This window comes from Sparus aurata, chromosome 1 (genome assembly GCF_900880675.1).
Source record: "Sparus aurata chromosome 1, fSpaAur1.1, whole genome shotgun sequence".
NCBI lineage: Eukaryota > Metazoa > Chordata > Actinopteri > Spariformes > Sparidae > Sparus > Sparus aurata.
This window is the reverse complement of record NC_044187.1, coordinates 21,167,282-21,177,034: the sequence shown is the minus strand read 5'-3', so window position 1 is coordinate 21,177,034 and position 9,753 is coordinate 21,167,282. Positions and strand designations below refer to the sequence as shown.

Genomic DNA, 9,753 nt, shown 5'->3' with positions numbered 1-9,753 from the left:
TAAAAATTCTTAGGTTTGAATTTCTTCTCTAAAACTTCATGGTGCCCCTTCAGTGATCTTTAATAGGCAACAAGATTTCTATTTCTTGCTCTAATGAGGAAGTTTGAAATCTGAAGGCCCATTAATGCATTCAGGCCTTCATACAGACAACATACAGCTAAAAATAGTAAGGTTATTTTTGCATCTGGTCAACTTTAAAGAGCACAGGAGGCATTAGAAACGTAATACATATTAATGCTTGGCTCTTAATGATGAGTACGGTTTCATATTAAGTTATCAATTATTCAACATTATAGAATCAACACCACTAAAAATAGGGCGATAAGTAGGATACGGTACATGCTACTGTCATTAAAACAGGCGCATTAGCGAACTGCAAATCTTACCCATCGCCAATAAGAAACAGTTTTTCTGAATCCTTCCTAAATCCACCCACAGTTGACATTTTTTCCTTCTACTTGTGGTTCAGCGTTTTTCCTGCAGGTGGCGCCAAAACATCGGTACAGACAAGCCAGGGTCCTTTAGTAGCCTTAAAATGTGCCTGAATCAAATACATACACATAAACCGGGCCGTTTCTCAAATGACGTTCTTTGCTTTTATGCTTGATATTTCGAATAATCATATGTTCTGGATTCATACATATACTGTGTAAAATACTAATAACTGTGCACCTCTCGTGTTAATATATTTAAAAAATTACATCCTCCGGTCCCCGGCACGGAGCGGACAGCTAAGCGGCTCCACACCTGCCGCCAAAATTCAAGTTAGAAGAGAGGAGAGCGAGTTTAGCGGTTTTCCGTTGTAAACACTGGGCTGCAGCGCTCCGCTTTCTCAGTCACCGATTCCGATTCAAACAGCAGAAATCTTGCCTCCGGAATCTGCCGAGAGAGGACAGCCCAAAGATGCACATCAAGTCGATCATTGTTGAAGGATTCAAATCCTACGCACAGAGGACGGAGATCAACGGCTTCGACCCGCTGTTCAACGCCATCACAGGACTGAACGGCAGCGGCAAGTCCAATATTTTGGACTCGATATGTTTCCTTTTGGGCATTTCCAACCTCAGCCATGTAAGTGTTGTAATCGCAATGAGGTGATTAATCTGTAAAATGAAAGTTACCCAATTGCTGGCCTCAAATTGATGAGTTTGTAAAGTTTAGAGTAGTAGGCCTATTTTTTTTTCCTATCGTTAACCTAGCTAACAACACAACTTTAGCTAGGAGCATCATAACACTTTATTAGCTCTCCTGACTAATTATCAACAAAACTATGTCTTCATTTCGTTTTCACTTGAAAGGTGCGAGCCTCCAACCTCCAGGATTTGGTTTACAAAAATGGCCAGGGTGGTATCACCAAAGCTACGGTGTCTATTACCTTTGACAACTCCAACAAAAGCCAGAGTCCACTGGGTTTTGAAACTCATGATGAGATCACCGTCACCAGACAGGTTGGCAGAGAAGTCATTATTTTATAAGGCTCTAATTGTTTTGTGTACGAGGTTATTTGTGCAATGTTAACACTAAAACTGTTGTTACCGTTTTTCTGTAAGGTGGTAATTGGTGGCAGGAACAAGTACCTCATCAATGGAGTCAATGCCAACAACACCAGGGTGCAGGACTTGTTCTGCTCTGTTGGCCTCAACGTCAACAACCCACACTTTCTCATCATGCAGGTCAGTCTTGTGTCTGCAGCAGTGTGTATGGTTGTGGTTTTATCCTTGTGACAGTATTTTGAATCATGTGATGTTTCTTATATTTTAGGGGAGGATCACCAAAGTTCTCAACATGAAGCCACCTGAGGTAAAACAAACAAACACACACTGTCGTACATCTCACCGTCATTTTTCAGCCTTTTAAGGTCTCTCGGTGACCACCTCTTTCCTCTCCAGATCCTTGCCATGATTGAGGAGGCAGCGGGAACCAGGATGTATGAGTGTAAAAAACTCAGCGCTCAGAAAACCATTGAGAAGAAGGAGGCCAAATTGAAGGAGATTCAGACAGTATGTTAGACATCCTAACTCATTTTTGACAAATGTATATGTCTATTCTACAATGGGGAAATGCCATGAATACCATTGCAGCTAATGCTGAAATGTTTAATTGTTTCTCTTTATTTTCTTTTTCAGATTTTGGATGAGGAAATTACTCCCACCATGCAAAAACTACAAGAGGTGCGGTCACTGCAAAATCAAAGCGTCCAACTTCCCTGCTGTGACTTAAACATGATGGCATGAATGATCCGGCTTCTATTTCATACATACTTTAATCTTTAATCGTTAACTGCCTTTCTTTGCAGGAACGATCATCATACTTGGAGTACCAAAAGCTGATGCGAGAGATCCAGCACTTATCACGGCTGTACGTGGCCTGGCTGTTTGTGTGCGCAGAGGAAACCAAGGCGAAGTCAGCAGAGAATCTGAAGGTGATGCAGGATAACATCACCAAGATGCAAGCCAGCATGGCTGAGAATGAGAGCAAAGTTCAGGAGCTCTCAGCCCAGATTCAGGAGCTTCAGAGGAAAAAAGACCAGGTATGCTGAAAGACGGAGGAGAGATAAGATTCTGGTGCTGTTCAAACTGTATTGGAGACCTTTTCTCTCAGATTTTGTGAGCTCTTATGTAATGGTTTGCATTTTAATTTACTAACCTTTTAATGCTTTTAAAAATATTCTCTGGAAACACTATTTGCTGCTATTCTTGAATGAATCTGATGATGTATTTGTAATCTTGTTTTCCCTTATTTATTTAAATTCAATGTGTTTTTTATTTTTATTTTTTCTTCTTATTATTATTTTTTTACTAAAAACGAAAAATAGGAATCTTGAGTCATATTGTGTTGTCCTTCACATTTATCTGTTTATCTGTAGGAGGTTAACGGAGTATTAAAATCCCTGGAGGAAACTCTTGCTGATGTGCAACGTGTGGATGCTAAAGCTCAGAGTGCGCTAGACCTGAAAAAACAGAATCTCAAGGATGAAAGCAAGAAGAGAATGGAGCTTGTCAAGAGTATGGAGGAGGTGACAGGACAATACATTTACTTAACATGCACGTATACAAACTGTAGTCATGTCAAAGCAGAAACACAGATTTGTTTTCCTGCATCCTTAGGACAAGAAAATGCTCGTGGTGAAAGAAAAAGAGGTTTCTAAGTTGACTGAGCAGCTTCAGGCTCTTCAAGAGGAAGGACAGAAAGAAAGCGTAGCCCTCGAGGCAGCCGAGCAACATTTTAAGGCTGTGTCAGCAGGCCTTTCCACCAATGAGGATGGAGAGGAGGCCACACTGGCTGGACAGATGATGACCTGCAAGAATGACATGAGCAAGGCAGATACTGAGGCCAAGCAGGTGAGGAAATGACATGAATATGTCTGCTGGTGATGCGATTCGTTTATATTCAGTAGTAAGTCCAGTCCAGATCTTTATTCTCAGTAGCATGAATATACCTTGTATGCCTGTTCCATGTTTAGAAAATTCTCTGCTTCTGTCTTGACAATATCAAAGATGGTTCATCTGTCTTGTCTCTGTCTTCTTGTCTGTCCAGGCCCAGATGACCCTGAAGCATGCCCAGGCCGAGCTCAAGACGAAACAGGCTGAGGTGAAAAAGATGGACGGTGGCTACAAAAAGGACCAGGACACCCTGCAGGCTGTCAAAAGCAGCAAAGAGAAACTGGAGGCTGAGCTGGCTAAACTCAACTATGAAGGTACGGCTGCAGCTAGTCGCCTGTACTCATACAGACAGCTATTCTGTATGTCATATTTATTTTTTAATAACGTTCGGATTCTGTGTGTGTCTGTCTGTCTGCAGATGGTAAAGAGGAGAGTCTGCTGGACAGAAGAAGGCAGCTGTCCAGAGAGGTCGCTAAGCTTAAAGAGACCTATGAGAGACTTGTGTCTCGTTTCCCCAACTTGCGCTTCGACTACAAGTAAGGATTTGCCAAATTGAGTTGTTCATCTCTTTTAACTGTACTAAATGTTTTTTTGTTTTTTTTAAATGGCCATGTTCCCCAGTGTTTAAAAACAAATGTGTCCACATGACCAGTAGCCCTGTACACACAAGAATGTAAAAAACGATTCTTGACCTCAAACAAGAATGCTGGATTAGTAGTTCCTATCCCATAATTTTTCCTTAGGCCCTGAGAAGAGTTTCAGCAACATTTACAAAGTGTTTTTGTGTTTTCTGCCGCCTTTACAGGGACCCAGAGAGAGGATGGGACCGTAGCAAAGTGAAGGGGCTGCTAGCTAACCTCATCACAGTCCAAGATGTCTCCTACGCAACAGGACTGGAGGTTGTTGCAGGAGGACGGCTCTATAACATTGTAGTTGACACAGAGGTAGGAGTGCTAGTGGGCACTGTCCAGTGTTATCTTAGTGCAATTCATGTTAAGGTGTTTTAATGTTCTTATTTTGTTAGCAGGCCAGTGGGACAGTGTTAATTGAGTAGCTAATGTGATTTTTATTTCTGGACAGGTAACTGGTAAAAAACTGTTGGAGAAGGGAGAGCTGCAGCGGAGGTACACCATCATTCCCCTGAACAAGATCTCTGCCAAGACACTCAACGATAGAGTGGTCAGCGCTGCCAAGAGCCTGGTGAGGGATCTCAATTCTAGCCCAGTTTGGAAAATTAAATTCTTGTTCTTTTGATTTGAAACACAAGGCACTCTCTTTGACTCTCCATATCTTGCTCACCTTGTTCGTTCTCCCTCTTCTGTCAGGTTGGAGAGGACAATGTCCATACGGCTCTGTCCCTGGTAGGCTATGAATCTGACTTGCGGAAGGCCATGGAGTACGTCTTTGGCTCCACACTGGTGTGTGATACCCTGGATAACGCCAAAAAAGTGGCTTTTGATAAGCAGGTGATGACTAAGACCGTCACTCTTGGAGGGGACATCTTTGACCCACAGGGAACTCTGAGTGGAGGTGAGAACATCTACAAGATTGTGTTTATTATGTATCAGCTTTTACTTGCATGAATAAATTGATCATTCTCACACACAAGCATTTAAAAACCTTTCAGTCATACGCTGCCAATTCCTGCTTCCTCTCTTCCAGGTGCTCGCTCCCAGTCAGCATCAGTTCTGACCAGCCTGCAGGAGGTGAAGGATGTACGGGACAACTTGAATGAAAAGGAGGCCCAGCTGCAGGATACTGAACGACAACTGGCCGGCCTTAAAGGAACCGCAGAAAAGTACACAGACAAAAACGCAAAACATACCTACAGATAAATGGCCCAGGCCGAATTATGAGCTATGAGTTGATGATAAATATACTGTATTTATATATCATGAATATGTTGGCTGTTGGCTTGCTCTCATATCTTCTCTGTATATTTTAGCTTTCACTTTTCTCATATTTGTTCAACCTATATATAACCTATAACAATATTTGAACATTCTGTCCCTCAGGTACCGTCAGCTGAAGCAACAGTACGAGCTGAAGGTAGAGGAAGAACAGATTCTGCAGGCCAAGCTGCAGCAGAGCTCCTTCCACCAGCAGCAAGAAGAGCTGGAGAGGCTGCGCAAGGCTATAGGTCAGAACTCAATTAAAAATAACCAAATCGCACAGTTTGAAGATTGCAGTGAAAACAACACGTCGATCTTGCTTTAATCATTTGCTAACTTAGCTGTGTGTGATGTGTTTGCTCAACCAGAGGAGAGTGAGGAGACCCTGCGTGTCACCAAGGATGTGCAAAAACGGGCTGAGGAAAAGTACAAAGTGCTGGAGAACAAGATGAAGAACGCTGAAGCAGAGAGGGAGAAGGAGCTGAAAGCTGCCCAGCAGAAACTCAATGCAGCCAAGGCCAAAGCTGATGCCTTCAATAAGAAGCTGAAACAGAAGCAGCAGGTACACCAACAGAGACATTAACATAATATTTTGTCTTTCTTTCTCAAGAGTAAGCCGTTATCTGTTGATACTTCTGGTGGAGTGATGAATTGCGTTTCCTCTCGTTTCTGCATGTGTGCGTAGGAGTCCGACGCCGTGGCCCTGGAGCTGGAGGAGCTTCAGAGGGAGCAGACTGGTTACGAGCAGCAGATTCAGGCTGTGGACGAAGCCATGACGGCCATCCAGGAGCAGATAGACAACATGGCTTGCACTGTGTCACAGAACAAGGTATGTTTTGTTGTTGCTGTTAAAGTTCGTACTTCTGAGGACAACTCTCCCTAAACTCTTCCACCGTAACTCATTCTCAACTTTCCTTACAGGAGGCCGTGCGTAAAGCTCAGGAGGAGCTTGCCAAACAGAAGGAAGTGATCATGGCTCAGGACAAAGAACTCAAGGTGGATACAATTTTGCCTTTTGATACTTTGTTTTTTGACTCCTATTTGAGAGATTAACCTCTGGACTAGCACTGACTAATTTAACAGCTCAAGCTATTTGTTGATCATTTGTATGCAATTGAATGTTAAAGGGGAAAAGCACAGAGGCCAATAAAATACGGGAGCAGAACAATGAGGTCCAGCTGAAGATCAAGGAACTGGAGCATAACATTAGTAAGCACCGCAAGGACAGCCAGGATGCTGCCGATAAGGTACACACACACTTCAGCGTGCATCAGTCAGTTCTGTACTATAATAATATATTTCCATTAGCTCTGAAAGTTGCATCTTATATGGTGTGAACATCTAAACATCCATCCACCTGTCTCCTCCTTGTCATACTGTCTTCCCCCAGGTGTCTCGGATGCTGGAGGAACACGACTGGATCCACTCGGAGCGTCAGTTCTTCGGCCAACCCAACACTTCTTACGACTTTAAGACAAACAACCCCCGTGAGGCTGGTCAGCGGCTGAAGAAGCTGGAGGAGACCACCACCAAGCTGGAGAGGAACGTCAACAAGAGGGCCATGAACATGCTTAATGAGGCAGAGGAGAGGGTGAGGACAGAGACACGGACAGGGTCTGGGAGAGTGTTTGATTACAGCGTCTACAGCTATCTCACACAATTGTCTTCTGTCCTGCAGTACAATGACCTGATGAAGAAGAAGAGGATCGTGGAGAACGACAAAGCTAAAATCTTGCAGACCATTGAGGAGCTGGACCAGAAGAAGAACGAGGCCCTCAACCTGGCGTGGCAAAAGGTCTCTATAATTGCGGCAATTCTTTTGGGGTTGTTTTTTTGGGGGGGGGGGTCTAAATTTTCATTTGTCGCTATTATACAACATTGAGCAACATAATTATGTATACTGAGAAACAGTATGTACACTCAGTTGCCAGTTTATTATGTACACCTACTTAAACCAATGAAGCCTAATACAACAGTCCTGCAATAACGGTGTAACTAGTGTTTTTATTTTTTAGTCCACCCCATTTATATCAATGAGGCAAGAGTAACAGGTGTTAGTCCAGCCATTTTTTCCACTGGATGCTTTCCTATATATTTGCAGTAAAAATGAAAGTCTTTGTGTCAAAATTTTGAACAACCAGTGACGGAATGTAATTAAGTACAGTTTTGAGGCATTTAATGTATTTGAATCACTACTTTAATACTACTGTGTACTTCTCCTCCGCTACATTTTGGAGGCAAGAATTGTACTGTTAACTCCATTACATTTCATTTTTTATACATGTAGTTACTAGTTACTTTGCAAATTCAGACTATTCAGTGTTTCTTGGCCATTACCCACGACATGTCATCAATCAGATGGTGTTGTGGGTGGCTGTGGCTGCAATCAAAATAACACATTTTAATTTGTTTAATCATCAGTTGGGCAACAAATGTGAAACAAATATAAATCACTGATTCAGATAATCAGAAAAATTTGTATAAGATCTGATAATTATCAGTGTATCGCTACTTAAAACGGTTTGAAGCTTATATTCTCTGTTAAAGGAACTGGATTTGGACTTCACTGTAGTATCTGTAGTTTCAACTTTTATTGAAGCTGTATTTGATTCTTCTACAGGTAAACAAGGACTTTGGCTCCATTTTCTCCACTCTGCTGCCAGGGGCCACTGCTAAGCTGGCTCCTCCACAGGGCGGTGGTGTCTTGGAGGGCCTTGAGTTCAAAGTGGCCTTGGGCAACACCTGGAAGGAGAACCTCAGTGAGCTGAGCGGTGGGCAGAGGTCAGGAAAAACACTTATGTATATACAACAAGTGTCAGCCGTGTAGTTATTTTGTATTCAAGCTGAAGTGTAAATGTTTTTTGATTGAGTTCCCTTTTTCTGTCTGTTTTCAGATCATTAGTGGCCTTGTCTCTCATTCTGGCCATGCTGCTGTTCAAACCTGCTCCCATCTACATCTTGGACGAGGTGGATGCCGCCCTAGATCTGTCGCACACACAGAACATTGGACAGATGCTGCGCACACATTTTAGACACTCGCAGGTATGTTGAAACACATGCACGTTTCTTAACCCTTAAATTGCAACACAGATGTTAAAGGTTTTGAAAATGTACAGGTTCACTACATTCCCAGTTATCAGAGACAAACTTATACCCTAACCCTCAATTAACTTCTTTAAATACTCTCTCTGCAGTTTGTGGTAGTGTCCCTGAAGGACGGCATGTTCACCAACGCAAACGTACTGTTCAAGACCAAGTTTGTTGACGGCATGTCCACAGTTTCACGGACCGCGCTCAGCCAGAGTGACACCAACATTCCCCAGAAAGGCCAAGACAAGGCTCGTCAGAAAGACAAGAGGAGCAAACCACTCATCAGCTAATCATTACGCTGAAATAACTGATTCTGTTGTGCCCTGGTATCGCTTCTGTAAAGACTATATCACTTAACAGTGACTTATCAGTTGTGTATACTCTTATTTCCTGTGTCGGTAAGCATTGCTCTTCATAATGGGAGGAGTTATGTTCACGTGAACGTTTTATTCTCAATGTGGCACCAAGCTGTTTATGTTGAATTTGTCTTGCTTGGCATGTGTCTTCTCTTTGTTCAACTGCGGAGCTTCTTCATATCTTTGTGTATTTTAAACCTTTTTAAAACTGTACATTTCCCCCCTCCATTATTCTGTCTCTTTTCTGGTCTGTGTTTATGCTATTCTTCTTTACATAAGTTTTATTCTCAGCTAACGTGTCCATATATTTTAGTAAATAAAGCAGGTCAAATATTAACATTTGAATCTTGAGTTTTTGCTTTTCGTTTCCCATTTCCAGTGTATTGAAGCTGCTTCTGAACCTGTAACCATTCAGATTGGTGCCCCCTAGTGGTTGGACCGAGGACAATGAAATCTGGAGTGTCCTGACAGATTTTGTAGCTGATGTAAAAATGCAGGGTTTTTTTCTACCTCAAATTTACGAAATCATTGCATATATGATACGATAATGGTGGACCAGAAAATTTTAAAATAAGTGATCTAATGGCAGATGTTTTGTAGTTTGAGCCTCTTTTTCCCCCCTCTGGAATTAAGATTTAAATGCCCCTTGAGACTAATGACTCGTACTGGATCGTCTGTTCTAATTCACCCTTACGATTTTCAATAATCTCAGCTCAGTTTCCGCAATAATCAAGTCATTTTATTGGCTGTTGATACAAAATGACAAGATTAATTTGACTGCAGCTCAGTTGTATGCATTGAAAAGAATAGAGTTAGAGCTCATCAAGGGTTAACCAAGTCTGGAAGTCCTGAGATACCAAACTGATTTGAGATAGCATAATTTACACCCTCACTGTGTGTTGGAGTTTGTTGCTCACTTCAAATCGAGTGTGCACCAAAGCTTTTAGTTTAGAAGCTAAAGTGAAGATTTGGGCCAAAAATGGTGTAAACAAAGTCTCTAAAATCAATTCAGGACATAAGGGCTTTCTGAGG

General features: G+C 42.2%; 1 protein-coding gene across 1 annotated transcript; it reads left to right on the top strand.

Annotated features, from left to right (window-relative positions):
* Positions 1 to 733: 733 nt before the first annotated feature.
* On the top strand, positions 734 to 9,066 carry smc2 (structural maintenance of chromosomes 2). Its single transcript, XM_030432108.1, has 25 exons — positions 734 to 1,071; positions 1,299 to 1,448; positions 1,551 to 1,673; positions 1,762 to 1,800; positions 1,890 to 2,000; positions 2,127 to 2,171; positions 2,297 to 2,530; positions 2,867 to 3,016; positions 3,108 to 3,341; positions 3,538 to 3,697; positions 3,802 to 3,919; positions 4,189 to 4,327; positions 4,464 to 4,583; positions 4,709 to 4,913; positions 5,046 to 5,181; positions 5,399 to 5,523; positions 5,644 to 5,837; positions 5,961 to 6,104; positions 6,197 to 6,271; positions 6,403 to 6,522; positions 6,666 to 6,866; positions 6,954 to 7,070; positions 7,896 to 8,056; positions 8,170 to 8,317; positions 8,470 to 9,066. The coding sequence occupies exons 1-25, from the start codon at positions 904 to 906 to the stop codon at positions 8,653 to 8,655; spliced, it is 3,603 nt and encodes a 1,200-aa protein (XP_030287968.1). The 5' UTR covers positions 734 to 903; the 3' UTR covers positions 8,656 to 9,066.
* Positions 9,067 to 9,753: the final 687 nt, after the last annotated feature.